Source organism: Malus domestica, chromosome 07 (genome assembly GCF_042453785.1).
Source record: "Malus domestica chromosome 07, GDT2T_hap1".
Taxonomy (NCBI): Eukaryota; Viridiplantae; Streptophyta; class Magnoliopsida; order Rosales; family Rosaceae; genus Malus; species Malus domestica.
This window is the reverse complement of record NC_091667.1, coordinates 31,283,549-31,297,354: the sequence shown is the minus strand read 5'-3', so window position 1 is coordinate 31,297,354 and position 13,806 is coordinate 31,283,549. Positions and strand designations below refer to the sequence as shown.

General features: G+C 36.5%; 2 protein-coding genes across 4 annotated transcripts; both read left to right on the top strand.

Moving 5' to 3' along the window:
* The first annotated feature begins 4,140 nt into the window (after positions 1 to 4,140).
* On the top strand, positions 4,141 to 7,010 carry LOC103413678 (protein NETWORKED 4A-like). 2 transcript variants are annotated; one of them, XM_008352122.4, is made up of 3 exons: positions 4,141 to 4,315; positions 5,121 to 5,223; positions 5,342 to 7,010. In XM_008352122.4, exons 2-3 carry the CDS (start codon positions 5,121 to 5,123, stop codon positions 6,835 to 6,837), a joined length of 1,599 nt encoding a protein of 532 aa, XP_008350344.2. In that variant the 5' UTR covers positions 4,141 to 4,315; the 3' UTR covers positions 6,838 to 7,010. The 2 variants fall into 2 exon arrangements, with proteins under 2 accessions (XP_008350344.2, XP_017181842.2); XM_017326353.3 differs by having other exon boundaries at positions 4,201 to 4,315; positions 5,118 to 5,223.
* Positions 7,011 to 7,780: 770 nt separating this feature from the next.
* On the top strand, positions 7,781 to 12,976 carry LOC103413690 (probable LRR receptor-like serine/threonine-protein kinase At3g47570). Of its 2 annotated transcripts, XM_029105989.2 has the most exons (6): positions 7,781 to 7,841; positions 8,064 to 8,561; positions 9,122 to 9,193; positions 9,856 to 10,215; positions 10,312 to 12,312; positions 12,409 to 12,976. In XM_029105989.2, the coding sequence occupies exons 1-6, from the start codon at positions 7,835 to 7,837 to the stop codon at positions 12,777 to 12,779; spliced, it is 3,309 nt and encodes a 1,102-aa protein (XP_028961822.1). In that variant the 5' UTR covers positions 7,781 to 7,834; the 3' UTR covers positions 12,780 to 12,976. The 2 variants fall into 2 exon arrangements, with proteins under 2 accessions (XP_028961822.1, XP_070681441.1); XM_070825340.1 differs by having other exon boundaries at positions 7,808 to 8,561.
* The last annotated feature ends 830 nt before the right edge of the window (positions 12,977 to 13,806 follow it).

The following is a 13,806-nucleotide window of genomic DNA, read 5'->3' as shown; positions in this document are numbered from 1 at the left end:
CCTTATGTGTGACTAGCTCTATGCATGGACGCATTTAGGTCGAAAGGTACCAGTGCAAGTGGACACTACTTAACTCAATTTTTTAAAATGAGTCATTTCACTTTCATACAAATCCATAGACAGTCTAATTATCTCTAATGTGCGACAATTATATTTGATTCACAAAACTTAAAAAATTCTTCTTCTTAATGATAAGACTTTGAATATCAGGATTGGTGGTGGTTTAAGTTGAATATGGGACTGCAATACAGATGTATTTGGAAGAAATTGATCATCGTCACAGAAAATGAAGTTGTGTTTGGCAGTTTTTCTCTTTGATTTGATATGTCTACTAATTGTCCCTTCGAAACGAGAAACTGGCAAGGACTAGAAGCTAAACTCCATTGGCATGTTTCTTATTTTCCACTTACTAGTTGGCTTGGCTGAGAAGACCACCTCCACGTTTGAAGAACGAGACAATGAAAATGACTAAATTACTGCCATTTGATCTTTGATTTTAATTGAAGTACTGGAAACGCGGTTTCTGTATTATATATAGAGACAAAAATGTTTTACTTCTCCATTTCCTAAAGCAAAAGCTTTTGCACCATTTGCATTGGCCTCTTGCAAATCCAGGAGGTGATTATTTGTTGAAGCAAAGATATTTGTCTTTCCATCGTAAAAGGGAATCTGAATAGAAAATGATTTCTGCGCTCATTTTTCTTCTTCTTGAGCACACTCTTTTCTTTTGTTCTAGTTGTTGGATTGAACAAATTAAAGGAGAATCAATGAACAATAACAAAATAATAAGTGCTTGAAGAAAGAACGAGAGTGCGGAAATCACATTTTAACTTAGAGATTCACTATATAAAGTTCCTAAGTCAACATAACTTTATTTGTTTTTATAAGATTCTGTATGTGTGACTTTGATCTTCCTCCATACCATTTGTTTGAAACCAATGATTTCTATATTGCCATTACCAATGGTAATTATTAGCAGAAGCTAAATGGAAGAGGACGACGAAGGAAATACCAATAGGATGCCTCCATGACTAAGTCCACTACAAGTCAAGGATTGCAATTTGCAAAAACTGGGATAATAATTTAATTGGTTCTTTTGCTATAGATAGTATGTGACAACAGTAGAGATTTTTCAATGTGACCGGCACACGGAGTGGTACATCATATGTTACTATATAAATGGTGAGATACGTGTGTTAAAAAATTAATAACTTAAAAAATAAAATTTTCCACCACTTACATAAAAATACGTAATGTACCACCCGTATTCCCGTCATAATGAAAAATTTATTGTGACAACAACTCCAAAAGTTAGTGATCTTAATCAAAAGACATGTACTCCCACACTGGAGAAGTAAATTGACTCATCAAATTCCAATATCTCTAAAGGCATTAAAAAAAGAACAATGTATATTTGTTAATCAAGGAATAGAAAAGAAAGGAGAAATGTTATCTTATAAACAATTACATATACATGATGAAAACTAGGGGCTATGTGATTTTAGGGTCACTGTGCGGAAGATAGTAAATTGATCCTTGTATAAAAATTTATGTTACAAAGCTAATTTATATGTCTATAGTTGTATTAATAAAGGATATAAATGGAGTATTATTAGTTATAGTTCAAATCAACCAAAATCATGACAATAAATAAAAACAAAATTTAGAGCAAAGCCAGCATCTAAACTAAAAACATAATAGTGATTTCTCTTATGCATGTGAAAGCAATATTTCTCTTATTCACATGCATAACCTAGAAAATTTCCTAAAGATGAAGTTTTTTTTTTGTTTTTGATTTTGTTTTTTGCCACAAACCAAGTTGGTATATATGCTGATGATTTCATCTTTTAGGGGCCTTTAAGATTGGGTGCCCAGTGCAAGGGCACCTATTGCACATGCCCAAAACCACCACTATAAAAACGCTACATAACAACATGTTTTAAATTGAAGAAAAAAAAAAACCCTAAAATCCCTAACAATATAACAAATTTCCTTAACATAGAATTCCCCTTTTATCCCATCCCTCCACAGGGGATGGTACAACTACACTGCTGATCAACTTGACTAGATAGTCAGCATTCGAAAAGCTTGACATTAACATTCGGACAAGAGACGACCTGTGTAAATGTTTATAAATTATACGAAAAATTGCAGAGACCTGCAGCCTAACAACTGAATTTGTAATTTAATTAACCAAGAATAAGTAGGGTAATTTTTAGGAAAAGGTTTGTTTGAAGCAGCAGCATCCTGCATGCACATGCAAAAAGCCTGTCGTTCTTTTGCGCACGCAAAGTTCTCCATTAAAAAGAAAACAGTGCTGCATTTCATAGTCCCCAGTACGTCCAAATGCGGTTGTCGGAGCGGTACTGGTGGCTGTGGATGGATGAGAATATTTATATACGCATGTGTTAAACAACATATAATTTTTAGGGTAAGCCTTGACGCAATGGAAAAGATTGCTCTTTTGTGACTGAACACGGTTTCAAACCGTAGAAAAAGTCTCTTTGCAAAGTAAGAGTAAATCTGCGTACAATAGATGTTATCCCCGACTCTTGCAAAATGAAGAGTTTTGTTGCTTGGAGTTGGGGTAGCCCTTTCATATATATAATATTTGTCCCACAAAAGTTTCTTCCTAAATAAGATACCGAAGTGGTGAGTCACTGAGTCCACGTTTGGTTGTCTCCACCATGAGTGCCTGACCAGTGACTGCATTTCCACCTCTCTCATTTGCGTTGTGGGAAATTTGAAATGCTTAAAAAAGAAAAAGAAAAAAAAGCAAAGAATGACAAGGAAGTAGGCCGGTGAGGCCCTTGAAGAAAGGAAAGCATGACTTGAGCCCACTTCTTTTTTTCTGTTTTTTGGGTCAAGAACTAAAGCCCAAATCTTAACATTTTTTTTATGAGTTAAAAATTAGTTTATTTAATTGCCACATATAGAATTATAAATGCAGTTTAAAATATTCTAAAATGAGACCGGTGCGTAAAAGAAAGCACATCTATCTTAGCAAATGTGACTACGACCACGTATGCAAATTAAGAATTGATCTTCAAATATAAACATTGAGTGCAAATTTAAAAAAGGTTGGTAAAAGATAAATTTTGAAAGATAACAAATTATCTATTTAAAAGTCAATCAAAACAAAATGATAGAGATAGACAAGTCTAACAAGAAAAAGACTAAAATTATGAAATTAGATAAAATATGGGGTCATATGTTTTGAATAAGACTATGATAAAGTTCCAAAAGAAATAATTTTGTTTAGTTTGTGTGGATTCCCACCTTGATCAATGATTATTATGAAAATAATGGAAAAATAAAAAAAAGATAAATCTATAGATTTGCACTTTTAAATTAGATAAAAATACCAAAAATATTTAAACAATTTCGATGTACTACAAATTGTCAAATTCAACTCTAATTATTTTGTTGATAAAATTAAAGTCGCTTGGTGATATATTAGTATAATACTTCATACTTTCGAGCTTTGTGTCATAGTGTCAATGTAAATAGAAATAAAATAAAGAGAAATGCTAAGGTGAGTTTCTTAGAGTAAGATTCTTTATAAGCTTTCTGTTATATCACAATTTAACATTAATTTTCACGTTAATAAGGTGATAGAGAGTTCATAAAAAATCATCTTTTAAATGTCTTTTTAGCATTAAAATAAAAGAAAAACTAATGAAAATGGTTTGAAAACTTTGAGTTTTAAAGATAAAAATAAAATAAAGGGTAAAGTAAATAGTACCATAATTGAATTTTTAGTGTAAAAATATAATTTTTTGTTAAAATAAATATTACCGGGAGCTTTTCGTTAAAATTTTCTAAAATAAAACTAGATTTTTTTTTATTAAATTATTTTCTTAAGTTGGAATGTTTTCCCGCCATAAATCTTTGGTTGTTCCGCTGGCAGGGACGGCAAGCCGCTTGCCCACCATGCGTTACGGCCCCACCTCTGAGGGCTTAAGTATTGAAGTAGTTCGTTAAGTTACGAAAATACCCATTACCATGAATCACGACATGAAAATGAAACGGTGCGTGGGAGGGCATTTTCGGAGCATAAAAATCTGGGACGGAAAACGCGGGATTTTTAGCCCTTCCCACTCTTTCTTAGCATTTTTCTCGTTGTCCTCAGCCGAATGAAATCCATTTTGAATTTTGAAAAAAGCCGCTTTTGGCTTAAAAGGCAAAAGCACCGATTAGTCGCTTCGCTTATCCTTCTGATTTTTCCAGGGCTTGGATCTGGATCTCTCTCTCTCTCTCTCTCTCTCTCTCTCTCTCTCTCTCTTGAGTCTCTTCACCTGTGTCGCTGCAAAAGGTAAGTGACAGTGAGCTCACTCTTCTATGCTGACATAATCGATTGCATACAGATTATGCTTTTTTAAGAATCGCTTTTTGGTTTAATTTATTGAATTTTCATGCATCTGGTTTGGTATGCTTGAATTGATGATTTCAATATTGATAAGAGTTGGTGGAAATTTATAGGGAAAGAAAAATCTTATTTCTGATCTGATTCAGTGGTGTATTTGATTTGATTTGATTTTGTAACTTTCACTTTAATTACTTTTTTTTTAATGGGCATCACAATTGATAGGTGGCTTACTGAAGCCATCGAAATTCCTCTTCTTTAAGTGCTCGTTTGGTGTTTAAGATTAGATTGGATTGGATAACGGACTTTATTAAAAATTGTGTTCAAATTGAAAGTAGAAAATTGGGATATTACTTGTGAAGAAAATGTATTCCTTCAAATCCCCACAAAATACTCTTCGGCTATGGTACTCGTCAGATACTCCCGAATACTCGTCGGATACAAGTATTTGGTTTTTCGGATACTTTACACTTTCAAATGAAAAATTAAGAGGAGAAAATTAATAGGAAACAAAGATCTAGTTGAAAGTGATTACTACAAAGAGCTTGGCTCTAATTAAAACAAGGAATTTAACTTTCACACTTGAATGAACTCGAATTTGAATATTTTCTTGTTAAAATATGTTTTACATTATATATTTTTATTGTCGTATCCACGACGTTTGTATGCTTAGAGATTTTACGTATCGGCGTGTCGTGTGTCACTGTATTTTGAGGTCTTATGTGGTTAACTTTATATCATTTGATGTCAGTAGATGGTTGATATGGAGAGAACAGAACTGAAGAAGTCAGATTCAGCTGGGTTGGACAATAGTATCTCTCCAGACAGTTCAATGTGGCTGGTAGAAAATCTTGAAGGTAAGTGGTTATTTACGAGCTCGTCTTGTTTGTTCTTGCTGAATACAAATTGTTCCTTACTGTAATTTTTCTGTGATGATTTGACCTAATAAAATGATTAAAACGCTGTATCTTACAGAGATGGGCCAGAGCATTAAGCAAATGATGAAGCTGATCAAAGAAGATGGTGATTCTTTGCCCAACAAAGATGAAACGTTTTTGCAGAAGAAGCCGGAATTAGTTCAGGAATTTCAACGGATGTATCGTTCACTGGCCGGGTGCTATCAACACTTGAACAAAGCACATAAGGGGTTTGGAGATTCTGAATATGGTTTCAACCAAGGCTCTCCTCTGCTGACTCCCGATGCTAAACATGGTTTGCGGAAATCCGACGATCAAGTTGTTGGTTTTGATATATCACTAAGCTCAGATGGTTCTAGTCCACCTCTTACTTTAAAGACTGGCGCTGAATCGTCTTCCTCTTCATCATTGGGATCCGAGTCAGATTCTCCTAATTCCCCGGTCAGCAATTACTTGGTTCCACCTCCGAGCGCTGATTTTGACAGTCAGGGATGGCAGCTGAAGATTGCTGAGCTTGAAACTGAACTATCTATCTTGAAAGAGAAGCTCCAGGTGAAGGAGTCTGATCTTACAATGGAGAAAATGCGTGTCTTCGAGCTGCAAGAACAGATAGTTGAGTTGGAAAATCGTGCATCGGACAGAGATAATGAGATTCGGAAATTGATGGAGGATTTGGAAGTGACTAAAGAAAGGCTTAAGGGGTCAGACAAAGAGATTGCGAATTTGAAGCATGAACTTGCCGATAGAATTTCCAAAGGCGCTGATCAAATGCAAGGTGTTGAATCTCAACTTGACTCGGAGAGAAAGCTTGTTTCGGAGCTGCAGGAGAGGATTGTGAGGTGCAATGCTGACATATTCGGCCGCGATCTTGAGGTGATGCAGCTGAAGAGTGCATTGCGTGAAGCACAGGAACAATTCTCGCTTGAGAAAGCAGACCTGCAGGCTGACATTTCAAGTTTTGCAGCGAAACAAATTGTCTTGGACACGAGACTCGAAGAATTGAGTTTGAGAAACAAGGGGTTAGAGGACGAAATAAAGCAATGTGAAACGGATAAGATGGAAATGGAAAGGCTTCATGCTGTCTACGAGATGGCATTGCAAGATGATATAAGCAGTCTGAAGGTAGAAGTTGCTGATAAAAATGGACATGTGGAAGCTGTAAATAAAGACTTGGACATATTTAAACTGAAATGTGACATGCTGATGGCGGAGAAAGACGAGCTCAATGCTAGGGCTCAAACGCTCATGGCGAATGTGAGTTCCCGCGACAATCAGATTCAGGAAATGGCGGGACATCTTAGTCGGTTGCAAACAGAACACGAGGGTCTGATCGTTGGATCCGAAAGTGCGTGTAGGCTAGTAGATGAGCTGAAAACAAGGGTGGAGGAGTTGCAGCAGGAGGTGAAAAGGCAGAGTGTTGTGATCTCGGACGGGGCTGAGGAGAAAAGAGAGGTGATCCGGCAGCTTTGTTTCTCGCTGGAGCACTACAGGAGGGGATACCAAGAGCTCCGCCAAGCGTTTACCGGGCACAGGCAGCGCCTAGTATGTTTCTGAGGTCTCTTGCATCATATGTTGTGTTTGTATGGAACAAGTTTTTGTTTAGGGTCATATGGTCAATTCAGGTCGGATGTTACATCAATATTTAGTTAATTACGAAACTAAATGCTCTAGATTTTGAATGTTAAAGAACAACAATGGCATGGAAAAGGTTTGCTAATTATTATTAATTAAGGTGTTAAACTTAGTGTTCTCACTTGTTTGGAGGGCAAAATGGTCAACCTACCTATTCTCCGCCAGTGAACTGGGGGTTTTTGACTAAATCCTAATTCAGTGAGGTGAAGTAACCCTCATTCATTGCGGCCGCTATAATCTAATAAGCTATGATATTATCCAATGATTTCTAAATTGCCATTACCAATGGTAATTATTAGCAGAAGCTAAATGGAAGAGGGCGACGAAGGAAATACCAATAGGATGCCTCCATGACTACATCCACTACAAGTCAAGGATTGCAATTTGCAACAAGTGGGATAATAATTCAATTTGGTTCTTTTGCTATGGTCTATAGATATTAGATAGTACTAGTCTAAGCCTCCTCACCTGGACAAAAAAATCGGACTTAGACCATTCGCCCTCACCTAACAAAGCTATCTGCAAAAAATGAAAGGTCTGTGTTTGATATGTAAAAAAATCCAAATAACAAGTCGAGGATTGCAATTTGCAAAAAATGGGATGATAATTTAATTTGGTTCTTTTTCTATGGTCTATAGATAGTACTAGTCTAAGCCTCCTCACTTCGACAAAAAAATCGGACTTAGACCATTCGTCCTCACCTAGCTAAGCTATCAGCGAAAAATGAAAGATCTGTGTTTGATATGTAAAAAAAATCCAAATAACAAGTCGAGGATTGCAATTTGCAAAAACTAGGATAATAATTTAATTTGGTTCTTTTTCTATGGTCTATAGATAGTACTAGTCTAAGCCTCCTCACTTCAACAAAAAAATGGGACTTGGACTATTCCTCCTCACGTAGCTAAGCTATCAGCGAAAAATGAAAGGTGTGTGTTTGATATGTAAAAAAATCCAAATCTTGGTAACACCAACTTGTTTCCCTATTTATGTGAATGTAATGAGTTCTAGTTTTCGATCGAATTTAAACCGAAAGACGAAAACTACTACAATTAAGGAGAGAAGTCGTTTCCTACTATCAAAAATGTTGTCGATGATACACTGCTTGTGTTATATCTATATGATGATTATGGCTAATTGCTTAACTGCAGGTGTATTAGCAATATCTCATACCAATATCAGCACAGATCAGTCTGCGCTTCTTTCTCTCAAAGCTCACATCACTAGTGACCCTCAAAACATCTTGACCACCAACTGGTCCTCTGCCTCCAATTCCAACATTTGCAACTGGGTTGGCGTTAGCTGCGGTGCTGGCCACCACAGAGTCACGGCCTTAAATCTTTCGCACATGGGTCTTGCCGGAGTTATTCCTCCACATCTAGGCAACCTCTCATTTCTCGTTGAGTTGGGCCTTGAGAATAATAGCTTTCATGGTCCCTTACCGCAAGAACTGTCTCATTTGCGCCGGTTGAAGGAGATTAACTTTGGAAACAACAGCTTTATGGGAACCATTCCTTCGTGGTTTGGGTCCTTTGCTAAACTTCAAACCCTCAAGTTGTACGGTAATGGCTTCTCGGGTTTCATACCGGCTGCTATCTTCAACTTATCTGCACTCGAAATAATTAATCTAAGGAGGAACCAACTATCGGGTACGTACATACCACCAGTACCAACCACCTAGGAATATAAATTAATGATTGCTTGCTTCATCATTACATTTTGATATATTTGTTTCATTTTAACATCTATATATAAGATGTATAACAATCATCTCGTTTGTTTTTTTTTTTTTTTTGCGGGGATCTTGTTCAACTTCAGCAAAAAATGATATGAGAGGACCATTGTAGGATCGTGTATTTACCGTGTAAGACCCTCGTATTCTAGAGCAAAAAAGAGGTCCTATATAGTAAGTACATGGTCTGTATAATGTTATCCCACTTTTGCTACGATACAACGGGATTCCCAATAAGAAACTACTCCTATATATGTTTACATGATTTTAACAATATATACGGATTGATTTATAGAACTTCCAAACGAGATGGGCAGTTTAGGTCAGCTGGAGGAATATAAATTAATGTTGCTTGCTTCATGAGTACATTTTAACATCTTTGTTTCATTTTAACATCTATATATAAGATTTATAACAATCATCTGTTTGTTTTTTTTTTCCTTCTTTTTTGTTGGAATGCATGCACATATTTAACAGGTAGCATACCCAGAGAAATAGGCAACTTAACAATGGTGAAGGGCATATACCTTGACGACAACAAGTTCGAAGGTATAATGTATGACTTAGGTTTTGTTACATGTATGCTAGTAGATGCCTGCACACACTGTGTGTGAATAATTTCATTTCATATTTTTTTTTTACTATGAAGTGTGATTAGTTTTTAAAATTCTAAAAAAAAAAAAAAAGAAATCAATTATAAAAATTGGGGCAATGATGAGCAGTTTCTTCTAAAGTAGGCATGTTTTTTATTTACTATTTTATTTTATTTTTAATTTTTAAATATGGCATGCTATGTTGACCTGGCTGTGAGGTTGTCGTAAATAATAGCAAAATTATGTTCATGTAATTATTAATTGCCCATATATTTTATTTTTGTGCAGTTTTGGTGTGAGGGTTAAAATTGCAATTTTATGTAGTTTTGTTTGAGAGCAGAGTTCTATAAATAGGTACTAGGTAGTTTATATATGAGCCCCTTCTTAGCAGGAATCTCGTTCCACTTTAGCAAAAATGAAATGAGAGGACTATCATAAAAATTGTATATTTACTGTGTAAGACCCTCGTATTCTAGAGCAAAAAGAGAACCTATATAGTGAGCACATGGTCCTTATAATGTTATCCCACTTTTGATATGGTAGAACGGGATTCCCAGTAAGAAGCTACTCCTATATATGTTTACATGATTTTAACAATATATACGGATTGATTTATAGAACTTCCGAACGAGATGGACAGTTTAGTTCAGCTGGAGGAGTTGTATGTGGGGTTCAATGCCCTAAAAGCCTCTGCTTTTGTGCCTGTCTTCAACATATCTTCTTTGACTATTTTGAGTCTAACTGGAAACAACATGAGTGGTAGTCTTCCGAACAATATATGTAGGCATCTTTCGAGTATTCGAAAATTTTATTTCGGTGAAAACCAGCTTGACGGTCTGATTCCCTCCAAACTGTGGCAATGCAAAGAGCTTCGTGAAATCTCATTACGCTCTAACAATTTCCGTGGAAGCATACCGAAAAGTCTTGGCAATTTGACCTACTTAACCAAGATTCATCTTGGTGGGAATCATTTAACAGGTAATAAATTTGGGGGCATTTCATAATCAATTTGTTTTTAGTTTTTAGTTAAACTGAATTTACAAAGTTAATACAAGCGTTCTGAAATTGTTACAGGTACAATACCGGATGAGATTGGTAATCTTCCGCAGTTAGAGGTTTTGGCACTGCTATTAAATAATCTCAGTGGCGTCATCCCATCCAAACTCTTCAATCTCTCCACGATAAGAACAATAGGGCTTTCTTTCAATCAGCTCTCAGGTAGCCTCCCAGCAAACATCGGTCTTAGCGCTCCAAACCTAGAATTCTTTGCTGTAGCCAGAACTAACCTCGTGGCTGGACTACTTCCTAACCTCTCCAATGCTTCCAAGCTCAAGCTGCTAGACATGAGCTTCAACTCATTTACCGGGTTTCTTCCTAGCACGCTCTGTTCCTTGAAAAACCTCGAGTATCTTAACTTGTGCTCGAATAATTTGACAATTGATGCTTCTACTCCACAAGCAGCAAGCACTCTCTCTTGCTTTTTTAATCTTAGAAATTTGACAAAGTTAGGCTTGGGAGACAATCCACTAAACACCACGATTCCAGCTTCTCGCAGGAACCTCTCTACGTCACTCCTACTTGTGAGTTTATTCCATTCCAACATCAGGGGCAACATTCCAGTTGAAATTGGCAACTTGAGCAGCTTGATAGCACTAGACCTGGGAAATAATCAGTTGAGTGGAGTAATTCCAACTTCAATACAAAGGCTACAAAATCTCCAAGTTTTGTCTTTGTGTGATAACGAACTGCAAGGGCATATCCCGTATGAACTCTGTCAACTAAACAACCTAGCCAATTTATTTTTGCATGGTAATCGGCTCTCTGGTTCTATTCCTTCCTGCTTGGGTACTTTGGCAGTAGCTCTAAGATATCTATGGTTAGGGTCCAATTTGTTAACTTCAAAAATACCATCTTCCTTGTGGGAACTCAAGTATATATTGGACCTAAACTTGTCATCCAATTCTCTAGTTGGACCACTCTCGGAAGACATCGGAAAGTTGAAAGAAGTGCTGAACATGGACTTATCAAATAACCATTTCTCCGGAAACATTCCCGGTAGCATTGGGGGTCTTCAGAAAATGATTAATTTGTCTTTGGCAAACAATTATTTAGAAGGCCCTATTCCCGGTTCATTTAAAACCTTGCTAAGCCTAGAATTCTTGGATTTGTCAAAAAACAATCTATCTGGAGTGATCCCAAAGTCATTGGAAGCACTCTTGTATCTCAAGCATCTGAATTTGTCTTTCAACAAACTCCAAGGAGAAATTCCAACCGGCGGGCCTTTCAGAAACTTCTCTGATGATTCATTTGTATCAAACGGTGCACTCTGCGGTACTTCCCGACTCCATGTTCCATTATGCAAATACAGAACAAAAGTTGAGCCAAATTGGAGGAAAGCTAAATATATCATCTCAGGGGTCATGTCAGTAATACTCCTAGCGACTGCTGCATTGATTCTGGTGCTATGCAGGAAAAGGAATGTTGAAGTTGTAAGAGAAACTGACTTGCTATGTCGAGTTCTTTGGAGAAGAGTTTCGCGCCTAGAACTTGTAAGGGCGACAAATGGACTTCACGAGAGTAACTTACTAGGCACAGGGGGGTTTGGCTCAGTATACAGAGGAACACTGTCAGACGGGATAGATATCGCCCTCAAGGTTTTCAATTTACAGCTAGAAGGGGCATTCAAGAGTTTTGCGAAGGAATGTGAAATGCTAAGCAATATCCGTCATCGGAATCTCATTAAAATCATAAGTTATTGCGATGAACTTGATTTCAAAGCCCTGGTGCTTCAATTGATGCCTAATGGAAGCCTCGAACAGTGGTTGTATTCTCCAAACCGCTCCATGACTATCCTGCAGAGGTTGGACATAATGAAAGATGTTGCATTGGCACTAGAATATCTTCATCAAGGTTACTCGATACCTATCGTTCATTGTGACGTGAAACCAAGCAATATACTATTAGATGATGATATGGTTGCACATGTTGCTGATTTTGGCATTGCAAGACTCATCGGCAGTGGAGATTCGATGACGGAAACAATGGCCCTAGCCACAGTTGGATACATGGCTCCAGGTGATGTATTTTTTCAATTTTGTTTATGTTGGTTTTATTAGGAGTTATAATTTTCTTTTCATCATACATACCTAAATTCACATACAAATTTTGCAGAGTTCGGGATGGAAGGAAGCGTTTCGACGAGTGGGGATGTGTATAGTTTTGGTATTGTACTCATGGAGACATTCACCAAAAGGAAGCCAACGGATGAGATGTTTGTTGGGGAAATGAATTTAAAGCAATGGATTGCAGATTCATTATTTCTAAATGCTGCTATAGATGAAGTTGTTGATGCCGATATACTTGGGATGGAGGAAGATAGTGGTTTCGTGAGCAGGAGGGATTGCTTATCATCCGTTATGAGATTAGCTTTAACTTGCACTGCAGCATTGCCGAAAGAAAGGATTAACATGAAAGATGTCGTTGTCGCACTCAATAAAATCAAGGCTAAGTATTTGAAGGACTCTGGAGGAGTGAATTCTTAGTTCTTTGTTCTCTATATTTTCGGATCCATTTTCTTATTGTTGTTTTCGATCTTTAAAAACTACATTATTTTCTTATTGTTATTTCAGTCAATATATCAGGAAGTGACAAACTTCTAAACTTCTACTTAAGTTGGGTTTTTTGGCTGCTTCACCAATTTGTGCTCATCTTTTTAACAAAAGGAACGAAGTTACTCCAATTTTCAGCCCCAAAGATCTTATCATTCATTATGTAATATGTAAATGATCTTACAGCTTCGACCTGAATTTGACCCATTTTCTTAACCCGCGGTTCCTATAACCCATAAATTTTTTTAGTGTCGTTCAAATCACAAATACCCTAGATGAATTGAAAAACTGCAGATATTAGTTAAAATCACCTGAACGACATCATATTGCCTGTACTAAATATAACAGTACCCCAAATTTATGATGCTATCAAATTTACGTATATTTTTTAATGACACTAAAGATTAATTCTGAACTTATGGTACCATCGAAGTTATGCATACATCATACCTATATTAGTATGATTCTAATTTACATCTATTTCTTATCAAAAAATTTATAACATAAATTTCAATATGTATGCTTACAACACAAAACATTTCGTTTCGTTTCGTAAAATTACAAATAATTCACTAATACTTCATACATGGAGCAGCGAACCACTTTAGTTGGGTTCTCTTGGCACATATTTAAGTTAGAAAGTCGGGAGAATTCTAAAACTAGCATGAGATACTTTAGAACAATTTGACAAAATAGGGTGTGGCTGTGTTTTAATATTCCTTCCAACAAACAACAAAACGTTATCCCCTAGATGAAAATATACAACAGAAAACAAAGCACATGCACTTTTACCCCAATGGCGCATGAGTACAAATGGATCCTAAATTTGACCTGAGTAAAAGTTGATAAAAGGATAAACTTCTTATATATATATATATATATATATTTGTACCAGCCAAGGGCAGCTAAAAAATTAATGAGCAATCCAAAAAGTAGCCAAAACCGCTTCAGCCATATGCAT